General features: G+C 37.5%; 1 protein-coding gene across 4 annotated transcripts in view; it reads left to right on the top strand.

The window, feature by feature from the left end:
• The window catches only part of UBP26 (ubiquitin-specific protease 26), a 65204-nt gene that overhangs the window by 30669 nt on the left and 21457 nt on the right, over positions 1-13078 (top strand). For all 4 annotated transcript variants that reach the window (XR_016170155.1, XR_016170156.1, XR_016170154.1 and 1 more), the window contains exons 9-13: positions 8386-8567; positions 8652-8936; positions 9012-9219; positions 11333-11404; positions 11980-12210. Coding sequence is in view for 1 of the 4 variants with exons in the window: in XM_089136492.1 (XP_088992618.1) it covers positions 8386-8567; positions 8652-8936; positions 9012-9219; positions 11333-11404; positions 11980-12210 (978 nt within the window). In the remaining 3 variants the exon portion in view is untranslated. The remainder of the gene's footprint in view (positions 1-8385; positions 8568-8651; positions 8937-9011; positions 9220-11332; positions 11405-11979; positions 12211-13078) is intronic.

Genomic DNA, 13078 nt, shown 5'->3' with positions numbered 1-13078 from the left:
GATAGAAAACATAATAGGACTCAACCAGGGGCGGACCCACAGTAGGACCTATCCCCCCCATTTTTTGTAAAATTATATTATTTCCTTGATTTTTTCTATTTTTATAGTTTTTCTAGTTTTTCTCTTCCCACATGTGAAATATCACTATTTGCCCCCCCCTAAATATTGAGAACAATTTTTTAAAGGTAAAATAATGGGTATAAATGTCATTCCTAATTAAAAACTAACTCCTTAATCCCTATTTATTCTCCCTTCTCTTCTCTTTTATCTTTTCTTTCTATGTATTCTCTTCTCTTTCTATAAACGTGGGTTAAAGGATTTTGAAAAAAATCTCATTAGGTATTCAAAATGTCATTCCTAATTAGAAACTAACTCCTCAATCCCTATTTATTCTCTCCTATCTCCTCTTTTCTTCCTATTTATTCTCTTTCCTTTCTATAAGCCTGGGAAAATTTGGAAAAAAAATCTTCTCCACAATTAGGTACTCATTTTCTTTCTCAATTTATTTATCGTTTCTCTTTTTCTCATTTCCTTTGTTATTATTTTAATTTGATTTTATATCCTCTATTTCTTTATTTCCTCTGCAATTTTTGTTCTTTGATATTATATTGTGAATAAAATGTCTATAGTTAGTAAGGTAGCTAACTACCATGGGTTTGCATCTCCTACCTAAAAAAACTAAATTGATTTGCATATTTTTCTACCAAAGAAAATTTTGGTTTGCATCTAACTTTTTAGGGTTGGAATCATGTATATATATATTTTTTTGTATAATAGCTTTAATTTTACCTTTATTTTGTCGGAAAAAAATCATTATCAATAATTTACCTATTTTTTTCAAATATGTGGGCCCCACAAATTATGTGTGGGCTTATTCCTTAGTATAATAAAGTAATTCAGAAGTGGGAACCCCAATGGATCTTATAAGGGCCCACATTGCGAAAAAGCATTAGTGCTTGCCCAACGGGAAGGTTTTCTGGACTTTCATTCTCCCCCCCCCCCCCCCCCCCCAAAAAAAAAAAAAAAAAAAGGAAAATATTGAATCTTGGTTCCACCCCTGGACTCAATTTAATAAACCAATTTGTTTTAATTTGCAATCCAATTCTAACTTAAAACTCCTAATACTTCAACTCACACAAGGAACCTTCATAAATTGTTCTATAGAGTCCCAATTTGAATTTCAAGAGTAGATGTTGTTTTCTTTGCAAGGAAAAGAACAACCCTAATGACTTCACAAACTAGGAATCCAACCCTAACCAGGACTCCTTTACAACTTGCGAATTAAGGACTCTAATTTCAAAATAAAAGTAGATCTAGTGTCCCATTAACATGATTGATGCAGTGATACCCTAACTTGAACTCAAAGAAAATGTGTAAAATTACCAAAATACCCTATGCTTGGACAAAATTGCCTGGTTTGCTGGTAGGGTTGCGAGATGCTGGTAAACTCCTTGGGCCCTCTTTGGATGTGGTTTACTGCACCTTGGCTTCCACCTTCCTCCTAATCTTGTAAACCATTTTCATCACTAGACCTCCAAATTTGTTGCAGCTGATTATTTCTAGCAAAGGTAATTCCTGCCAAAATGATCGAGCACTTGCTCCCCATTTACTTCCTCAATCTTTTTCCTTAGTGTTTCCAATTTCCACGAAGCTGATCCTTGGTGTAACCAATTGTTATTGGGAGTTCACTATCTTGGCCTGCCACTGTCTATATATCTTTAACTGTCTGCATATTTAGTGTATTTAATTGAAACCTTTCTCTTCCTAATACTTTGCAAATTAACTCTGTAGGGCTCTATTGTAGGCTTTTTCTAGGTCAATAAAGACCAAATGAAGATCCTTCTGGTAGTCACTTTAACCTTCCTAGATTCCCACCTTACATTATTGATGATCACCTGTGTGACAACTCTTTTACAGAGATTGGACTGATCCCTGATCACAATCATTTTTACCTTCCATTATCGCATAATCTAGATCACGTGTCAAACAGATAACCAAGGACACATTTGAGAGCGCATCGCTTTGTGACGTAATTCCAGGGTCTAGGGTGAGACTTTCCAGGAGCCTCTTTAATTAGAACCAGCAAGCAATCGGCTTAAAATAGGGTTTATGGATATCTATGGGATGGTTTGGGTATCCTATGGATAGTTTGGAGATAAAGTAATGAATATTATAAAAACAAGAAGATCCTTGTGTATGAGGAGGGATAGGGGAAATTATGTATTTGAGCTTCCTTGAGGGGATGGTGGTGGGGTGATTAGAATTTATCCAAATTAATTGAAAAGCAAAGGAAAGACTTGCAGTTGGATATGGGATAGATTTACGGTTCTGAGGATGATTCCAGGGAAAGGAAGGGAATATCCTAGATTTCTACAGGATGATCCTGATTAATAAATTGTACCCATGGGGTGGGAGGGATTGAAGCAGGAGTTAACAAACTGCTCATAGGAAGTTGAGATATCAAGAGAATCAAGGAAGGAAGAATAAAAGGGATTATTAATTTTGCAATGGGGAACTGGGAGAGAAAATCTCATGGTTAGAGGAGAGAGGGGTTTTAGACTTGTGGATGGGAGGGTTGGGGTTGGTTCTTGCGGTTCTTTCTGTCTTCTTCCTCTCTGCGTTTTTCTTTTCTTTTTCTGCTGTTTCAGTGTTGCCACAGGAATCAAGAACCAGAGAAAAAAACTTTAAAAATTAAAAAAAAAAAAAAAAGAAGAAAAGAAAAGAAAAGGGGGAAAGAGGGGATGTTGCAAGAAACAGATAGTGGTGGGGGGAGGGGCTGCTGTCGCAAGGGGTAAACGGGGCTGGGGAGGTTGCTGTGATGGAGGGGAGGGGTTTGGAAAAGGCTGCAATGGAGGGAAAGGCTGGGGGTGCTGTGCAATGGAGGGAAAGGCTGGGGGTGCTGTGCAATGGGATTAGAAGGGGGCTGGGGGTGTGTACTTGGAGAAGATGCTGTGATTGCTTGAAGATGCTGGAAACTGGAGGAAGAATGCTGGAATGCTGAAGGAGATGCTGATATTGAATAAGAACTCTCAGATACTCAACGGTGGCCTCCTCAACAAGGCCACAATCCTTATACTCAATTTTATTCAATAATCAGTCTTAACTTACAACGAAAAGACTAGGCTTATTTATAACCTACTAAACAATCCAACCTAATTGAGAATCCTTTGTAATTTAGGAGCTACCTTACAATTAATCTCAGCCACACAACTAAAGACTTTAATTTAAACTAGACAACTAGTGGAATCTTCTTGAAAATAGGTCCCTCCTAAGACTCTAGGCTCCAATATAAGGAAATGACTCTTCTAGTAAATAAAGACTTACAAGAGTCCTTTAAAGAAAGACTCCCAAGGAATCGAGAACTCACCTTTTAATCAAACAAGACTTCTATACTAATCGAGACTCTCGAAAACTAAGAAAGAAAATTTCTGATAATTAATTCCGGCATATATTTAGGGCTGGAATGGACCAAAATGCCCATCTTAAGAGTGTTTGGCCAGCCCTAGGTGCGCCACTTTGGAGTGGCTTTAGGGCTTTGGCTAGGGGGTGAGCCCTTGTTCACATCGCAGGGTCTAGTTCACCTCACAAGGTCTAATCAAAATTCCTAGAGGGCCTATCTTTTGGCCAGTTGAGTTGGTTTTGATTTGAGATCTTAGAAGACTCGCACCTAGTTGATCGTCTATTAGTCTAGGACCACATCGCCAAGGATATATTGCAGATGGAAAATTATACCCCAAACAATTTGTGCTGACACACTTGCTTGGAATGGGTGGCCAAATGCAACAACTGTCGTTTGTTGTAGGTGGCACAATTTTATGTTTGAGATGTATGTCCCACCACATTATTCGAGTGATGGTCTAGATTTTGTTGCTTGCCTTATCAATTCAAGTTCCTTTGTGTGTTTTGGACTTCGGTTCTCCTCTTCTGGCGCTCCAAGGATCCAATGCCTTGCTTATTCCGAGAATGTTTTTTGGATGTGCTCACTATGCATGTTACTTCTTGGGTTGAAATGTGAGTTTGTGTGTTACTTCTATGGTATCCATTGGTTTGACTCTAGGCAATGTTGACTACACTTTATTCATCAAGCAATCTGGGTCTATGAATGCCATTTTTTATATCCTATGTTGATATTGCAATTGATTGATATTTTGTCACCGGTAGCAACAGTGAAGACATCTCCCAATTCTAATCATATCTTGGTAAAGAACTTGGGATCAAGGACATTGGTTAGTTGGGGTACTTTCTTGGCATTGAGATCCATGTCCCCTGCCAAAGGGGTTTTGCTTTCTTGATGGGAACATTGAACTTGGAATCAGAAACAGGCTTCTAAGGGTGTAAATGTTTGGCTACTCCTATTGAATTCAATGCTCATTTCTATAATTTGATTAGTAACTTGTGGATAAAGGTGAGTATCAACAGTTGGTTGAAAAATTATTCTACCTGTCCATACTTGACCAGAGATTGGCTTTGGTGTCTGCATGGGCAGTCAATACATGCATGACCCTAATGTGGCACAATGGGAGGTTGTTACTAGTATTTTATGGTAATTGAAATCTGCATCTGTAAAAGGAAGTCTCTTTTCACCAGATGGCAACCTGCGAGTGGAAGCCTTAATTCTGTCTGGGCTTGCTCACATTTGATAGATGATCTATATCTGGAACAGACTGCTGCTTTCAGATGAATTACTGAAGCTGGATACCACACATCCCATGGAATTTGTGAATTAATGTGGCTTTAAGGACTATTGAAATACTTGGCTATGACTATTTCCTTCCCTGTGATGTTTTATTGTGACAATAAATCGGCTTTTGGCTTAGCTCTCGATCCATTCCTGCATGATCACATGGAGCATATGGAGATTTAGTGCCTTTTCATCAAACAAACATTTTAGGAGTGATTGGTTGCATTCAATTTGTGAAATCTAGAGACCAGTTAACTGATGTTTTTACTAACGGTTTAAATATTAGAGCATTTCTCTCTTCTGTGCAAGTTGGGCATGTGTCATATCCATGCCCTTAACTTGAGGGGAGTATTGCAATATGGGCACGTGGTTCGAATTGTCAATATGGGCACGTGGTTCGAATTGTCAATATGGGTTGTTCTGTCTTGTAGCCATTCTATAATATCCTTATTTGCATCATAAATAGGGATGGGCTGTGTCTCATTATACACAAGTCAAAATTCCCAAAACTATAACTGGTATCTCTGCTGGTAATGTTTACTACCAGCCTGTTTCAGGGTTCGCTATTCTATTGATAGTTGATGATCAGAACCAGGGGTGGAGCCAATATTGAATATTGGGGGGCCCGAATATACGTGGGCCAATACGGGACCCTCTATAGGTCCCATCTTAGAATATTTTATTATATTCTGATGTGAGATCCACAGTAAAAGTTTAAGTAAATTAATAGGAGGACTAAAATATAGATAACACAATTATAAGTAAATTATAACAAATGTACTAAAATAAAGTAAGGGCTAAAATTATGGGAGAAAAACTTTAAAAAATCATGAAAGAAAAAGGTGAAAAATAAATTGGGGAAGAAGTTATAGGAAAAAAAGATAGATTTGAAGTCTATTAACTAAATATGGAATAAACTACTCAATTTATCATAAATTAATTTTAAAAAATCAATGATTATGATTAGATATAATAATATTAATGGCAGAAAATTAAACATCCAACTAATAAAACTTAAAATTTAAATTGTTATTAGAATCGAAACTTTATGAGAAAGTTTAGGGATTCAAAAATAAAATTAAATGATACGATTAGATATGATAAAATTGATGGCTGAACTCCTAAACGAGATTTAAATTTCCATTAACAGGAAATGAAATTTTAGGAGAAAAATTTAGGATTAAAAAAAAAAAATCAATGATTATGATTAGATCTGATAAAACCAATGGCTGAATTCTAAAAAGATTTAAATTGCTATTAGTAGAATAAAAAATTTAGGAGAAAGAAAGACCAACAAAATAAAAAAATAAAATTATGCCTTATGAAAAGAATACTAGAAAAATCGTGAGTGTGTGAGAGAGAGAGGAATAATTTGAGAAAGAGAGAGTGAATACCTGATAACTGTGGAGAAGATTTAGGAAAATTACAATGTGGCTAACTACTCCAATATTTTGTGAGACGTGTGAGAAAAAAAGAGAGAAAAAATAGGAATTAAAGAGGAGATTCATGAGAGAATAAATAGGAATGAAAATATGAGAGAATATATAAGGAGAAATTCATGGATCGTGAGTTAGTTTTTAATTAGAATTTAACCTTTTATTACGTAAAACTAGGGATTTAATGATAACCATTAGATAATGATTAAGAATGACATTTGTACCCATTATCTTTATCTTAAAATTTTATTTTTATTTTTGGAGGGGGGCCAAATTGTGGCATTTCACATGTAAAGGGAGAGAAATAACCAAAAATCTAGGGATAATTTAAAATTTCAAAAAATCCGGGGGGGGGGGCATGCCCCCGGCCCCAACGTGGCTCCGCCACTGATCAGAACAATATTTGGCTGAATTCAATTGGGCTTGGTGAAGTGATTCTGTGCTTGAAGAAAGCGATTAGATCACTCATGGAGACGATTGAATTGAAATGGATTCCTGCTGTGCTGGTTATTCGTTTGTGGTGAGAGAATAAAGGTGCACTCCTTGGCTTGCTCCCCAGTAGCTAGGTTAATGCAGATCCAGCCCCTAAATTAGGGCGTCAGACTTGCTGCTTGCTATTAGAGCTGAGGTGAAGCTCCTGGGCTTGCTGCCTAGCAGCACTTCAACTTGTTATTGTTTTTCTGTTGTTTTTTTTTTCTTTTCATTTTAGTAATTCTCCCCAACTTTAAGACGGAGAGAGTGAGGTCATTTGGGTTTTTAGTCTTTTATTTAGTGTCTGTTTGATTTTCCAGCTTTTAATTCATGATGCAGCCACTATTAGGCTTGCTTGGTTAATTAGAAGTAGATTACTGCTATCCTAGTTTAAGTCAGCCTCGAAGTCCTAACTGGGACTTCTAATGTAAGACTATTAATGCCCCCACCCCCCCGGGTTGATTAGAATAGACTATTGTTCAGATTAACTCCTCCTTTGTGAGTGTTGTTGCTGAACAATGATTTATTCAATTTGGTATGTCCAAGATTGAAGAAACACTAGGATTCTTGGTGAGGTCAAGTCAGATCCTCACTATGGCTGAACAAACAGCATTCCAAAAAACTTTTCCATTCATTGACAACTCTACAAGGCTCCCCATCCAGGTATCTGGCAGCCTACCGTTGCCTTTCTCGTTTTATCCTTTTTTTTTTCCCTTGAATTTTCGTACTCTCTAAAAAAACAAGAAACCTCATTCTTCCAATGTAGCCACCTGAAACCAGCCAAACTTCAGGGGCCATATCCATATATCATTACCTACATGCCTCCAAGTTTCAGTCCATAGTCCCCAGTTTGCCATCTCAAGGAATTTATTCCATATCTCCATGGGCAAAGTATCCTTGAAACCCTTTGAAGCCTAACCCGTTTCCCCTGAAACCAAACCTAACCATCTCCATGTGTGATTACTAAGCCATTATGTTGACCATCACCAGCTCATAAGTCAATAACCCCCCCCCCCCCCCCCCCCCAAAGCCAAAAAAAAAAAAGTAAAAAAAAAGAAAAAAGAAAGAAGCCCATCTTGTGCTGGTTTTTCTTAAAAATTTTTGGAAGAACTGGACCTCATTCAATTGAGGCTACGTAACTGTTGCTACCAGTCTACCACAGGGTCTGAAAGTGGCAAAAGTTTGTATATTTATTCCCTTGCTTTGCAGGAGAGGCTGTTTCTGAATTTCAAACTGCAATATATAGGTTGCAATAGTTATATGTTGCAGTAGTTTAACTTTATTTTTTGCCTAGTCTTGCCACTGGGTTAAGAACATGAGCTCTTGAAGTATTACTATTGCCCCAGTGATCCATTATGTGTATGCTCTTTTAATCTTTGTTTACATAATTCGTCATTTCCTTCAAATTTAGTTCCTGAACTGACCTCTAATTCCTGATTATGTCTGTATGTTGTTAAATTTTCTTTTAAGGCTTGACTTGGCCCTATGTTTGCAAGTTACCACTGTTATTGTTATTTGATTTATTTACCATCAAGGTCGGTTCATAAGTGAACCCATTAGGGTATTTTATCCAGGCTCTGCTTCAACATAGGTTCATAGGCCATTACATTTCCTTAAACCGGTGAGCAGAATAGGCCTTGGGAGTCCGTTATTTATTTCATGATGCATCTGTTTGCTGTCGTCTAACCATTCCAATTTCTCTATTTGTTTGTCAACCATATTATTCTGTACTATTCTTCTATCTTGTTCCCCGTCTGTTTCTGGCTGTTAATGTGCTAGTCTGCTTGCTAAATCTAGTATGGTGGGGGCCCAGCACTATCAAATTGTGACTGCTGCATTGATTGCCTCATGGATGGAGCGCGCACTACAGTTCATGCTGAGGACCACAGGGAGCGAAGAGCATCTATGAAGGACCTTGCAGATGCAGCGCTTGCTGGAAAGGGTCTAGAAGGAACTCTTTATTATGTTTCTAGAACATGGTAGCTTCTTCGTATTTGCTTATTCTTGCTGGTGAAAACTTTTGGCCTACTACTCTTTTTATATTGTTTGGTTCATTTATATAGGTTGTTACAGTGGTTACGCAAAAAAAATGTAAATGCCCCATGTGAAGTAGATGTGGGGCCTACAGCTTCTATTAGATGCCCTCATGGATCACTGTTGCCAGAGCAAGCTGCTGGAGCTAAGCGTCTGTTGGTTCCTGAGAATCTCTGGCTCTTCTTCTATGAATGTTCTAATGCTGTGAAACCTGATGACGTTGTTGGTTGCTCAACTTTTCCAGCGGATTTGGAAACTTGTCCTCAATGTAGGGTAGATCTAACAGAGGTGGCATACTACGAGGATAGCCTCAGGTAGTTTCTAAGCTCTTCAAAAAGTTGGAGCTAATATGGCTGTTCAACGGCTTGACTTTCATGTCAATGCTACAGGGCATCCAAACTTAAACAGCGTCAGAATCATGAGAAGTTAGCTCTCGGGAAGAGTATTGCACTGTCTCCTGGCTGTAAGTACTACTTAGTGCCATCTTCATGGTTGACGAAGTGGAAAAACTATATCACTGCTAGTGGCAAGAATATCTTGTCGTCTGCTGAACCAGAAGGTTTGGAGGGCGTGTTTGACATGCTTAAATGCGAAAAGGTAAGTAACTTGTGCAGGAGTCTTTCTTGTACACAACATTTCAGTAAATATTTGGGTGTCCAAAATGCTGATCAAACCTTGCTGCATGATTTGAATTCAAGTTGATTATTTTTCTCAAAGCTTAAGAATTGGGGCCTATTTAATATCTTATCATAGTACTGAAGTTTTTTATTTTATTTGAGTCACTCAAGACTCAAAGAGCAGTCTATTTAGCTCAAAGGTTTTCTTTTGAAGGATGGGCTAACTAACAATGAGATGATTTTCCATCAGCAGTAGTGAGGATAAGGGTTCTTGTGAAACTTAATGTATGAGAACCTTGTTAACTAGGTTATTGCAGTTCTTGTATGATTCCAAGGATATATGAATTAAATAGTTGAGAGTAGCACGGGTTGGGGAAGGGTTTCTTGGCTGCTGCCTAGTTGTGGGAGGGTTCTTGATGAGAAAGAACGAAAGGGGGTGGCGGGTCAAGGGAAGGGGCTGGACTCATTGTATTAGGGCTTCAATGCTGCTGGAATTGTTGAACTGCTGTAGAAGATGCAATAGTTTGAAGATGGTCGCAGAATACATGCCGTGGCCCTCCCAAGAAGATCATGACTTAATTCCTTCAAATTCAGATTCTTTATTCAATTCAACGTGTCTTTACAATGGACTAGAGTGGGCTGTATATAGCCTTACAATTGGAGGGAAATGACTTGGACTCAAGTTAGGAAACCTAACTAGACTCACAACTCAATGAAATTATAACCACAAATACGAGAAACCTTATCCAAAAAAAATCTTTTGTTTAAATTGATTCTATTTGGGACTCCATTCTAGTTAGAACTCGAATTACTAACTCAATTAAAGAAGTAAAATCAGATTTGGCCTCACAAAAATAAAATAAAATTTACTAGATGAAAATAACCATGAAAAGAGGTAGGCAAATGACCAAAGTACCGTTGGTAGTGTTCGGCCAGCCTAGTAGTTACGCCAAGTGGGCTTGGGCTTTGGGCCCAATTTAGGGTTTCGGCTAGGGTGAGGATCTTACATCACAACCTTAGGCTTATTTCTAGGGAAATGGATGCAGTTAACTGCTGGAGCTGCCATTGTCAATAGGGGTCTTACTTTCATGGATGCTCTTAAGGCTTTTTGTTTTGATGCCCTTCTTGTTGCTTCCTCATCAGCCAAAGTTCAGTGCAGCAAGACACCCTGGGTTATGTTATGGAAGGAGGAACCTTCCAGGCTCTGAGGCAGCTTTAACTTAGAAGTTTTTTTGCAAAACAGGAAGAGGGATGGAGAGTCAATTGACTGGTTCATCCCAAGCTTTGAGAACGGGTGGTTATCAATTTTAGTACTTCATACGTGATACATATCATATATTAGAACACGTAAAAGATCTCATCTTTTATAACAGTTTCAAGTGTATTTTTACTATATGTGTATCTCTAGTGTATGATACATGTATTGTATAAATATGTGATATGCCACTTAGAAGTCACCCTTCAGATATGATACCTACAAGTAAAACAACTGAATATAGGACTAGAAATTATATTCCTACAATCTGGGGATTTCCCATTTGAATTGGAAATCAATATTCCAATCTTATCTCAACCAGGGGAAACTCCCTATTGAGAATTGAGAGGTTTCCTCCCTATTTTGGCCTTTAACAATACCTGCTGCTAATACTGTAAACCTTGATTCACATGGGTATGGATGTGGGATATGTGTTCTTCTGAGTGGCTGGAAGTCTTGGACATGGTTGAGTACTAGAAGAATAAACAATCTTTTCATGCATTAACACACATCTTTTTTACACGGTTTAGTCACATGCCTATGCATGTATTGGACACTCATTCTAGTATTCTACAGTGTTGGGTACATGTGGATTTGACTACATGAGGAACACCCTACATTTAACCATTTTACATGGTAAGCAAATTTCATTAGTCAGTGTAGGACCATCGTGGTTATATTAATCAATGCTTGTAACTTTCTACTGGGATAATGGTGGTTGTCATGCAAAGGTGGACTTGTATTGTACTGTTCACTTATTTGAGTTTCTTTTCTTCCTTTTTTGTGCTAATTGTATAGTTACTTGTCTCTTTATTATTTGTTAATTTCTTTGAAGCAGCACTTGCGGCTGTTGGAAAGGCCCCTTGAACTTATCAACAGACGGGGTGTCATCACTCAAAGGGCTTCTGCTGTAAGTACATGAAATACATGAAAAGGAATTTTCACCTTTATGATGTGGTGCTATTTAAATACTTTTCCAGTGCTCAGCAATCTTGTTAATATTTTACATCGCCTATCAAGTTGAGAGATACCTGATAGTTCTAGTTATTATGCCCTTCTCCATGGTCTTTGTTATTTCAGCAATGAGTGGCTGAAAACTATTCTTATTTGTTCCATGTAATACTTGGTTTAGATTTTCATGTGATGATTGATTATAAAATGATGTATTTTATGTGACTCTTCTTTGGTAATTAGGTTCTCATGTGGTGTTTCATTATGAAAGTGATGTATTTATGTTACTTTTATTTGGTTTCGTTTTTCTTTTTCATTCTTTGTTCTTCTTTGGATTTGGACTAAAGAGCTTGCATTTCCCATTGACAATAACCAGTCATGTCTCAATAATCTCCTGAATTTAGCATGCAGCTTAACTTGATAATTTCTTAACCGCCTAGTTTGTACTTTCATTTTTCAATTGAGTTAGCTCATTTTTATATTCTCGCTTTGTTATACTCTTATATTGTTTTACTAACAAAGTTCCTATTTCAGACAGATGGTTTAACAATCATCACGGAGAGTGATTGGAAGTACTTCTGTGAGGAGTGGGATTGTCCTGAAACAAAAGGTATACGTGCTGAAATTGAGTTCGCTAACTGTACGACAAACAAATTAGTTGGGTCATGTGAAGAGGTGCCAGTGTTAGAGGAACACCTAAATCCGCAGGATGAAGTGGTCAGTGAGCTTGAGTCCAGACCGCCAATTATCAAGACTTTTCCAGAGGTAATTGTATTGCTTACATTTATTATTGCTTAGAAGAAGCTTCAATTTTGCTTAATTTCATCTGAATGTGTTGTGAAAAGCGTAAAAATTATAACAATATCATAGGTATAGTAAAAGGGATGTTCTTTTATTTGTTGAGGACCCAAAAGTGTCAGGTTTAGGCAACAATGAAATTATTATTTAGAGCAAATTGCACGCAACAATGAAATTATTATTTAGAGCAAATTGCACTGGCACCCCAAAATGGAGGCTTTAAAGCACTGACACCCCACTTTATGTTTAAAAAACACAAACACCCCAATTCAATAAACACACTAGTCCATTATGTTAGTGAAACTGTTAGCCTACTATTATTTTCTTTTAATTCCAAAAATACCCTACTAAAATCTGAGAGAAAAATAATCCATCGTTCTTCAACCGATCAAAGTTTGATTCTCAACGGGAGCGAGGAAGATGGAGGGTTTTGCTCTTGTCATGTTGCTGTGATTGAAGAACTCTAGGAGTATTCTTTTGATCTTTGATGTTGTAGGTTTGAAATCAAGAGCAACGTTTTAGTTTTTGTTGAGGCTTACCTCTAACATCGTGAAGTCGAAGTTGCAGTACCATAAAGCAAATATTCTTTTTGTTTTCAACATTATAAATGAGAAAAGTGAGCAGTTTCGGTTTTCTTGCTGATTAAAGGAAGAATGCTATGCTTTTGTTTCGAAGTTCCAAGATCAGGAAGTTTCAGGAAATGCTAAGTGGCAGGAATCCTCGTCAACAGAGAAAGAAAGGTTGTGCCCAAGAAAAGCAGTTCGAGCTTTTTGGTTTTAATTTGGTAATTGCGGTGCTAGTTTAAGGCTTCGGCTCTTAAATCAAACGGCGGTTT

Source organism: Hakea prostrata, chromosome 10, assembly GCF_041222555.1.
Source record: "Hakea prostrata isolate BN-2017 chromosome 10, UWA_Hpros_2, whole genome shotgun sequence".
Classification (NCBI taxonomy): Eukaryota; Viridiplantae; Streptophyta; class Magnoliopsida; order Proteales; family Proteaceae; genus Hakea; species Hakea prostrata.
Note: the sequence above shows the minus strand (reverse complement) of the source record. Positions and strands in the feature narration are given on the sequence as shown.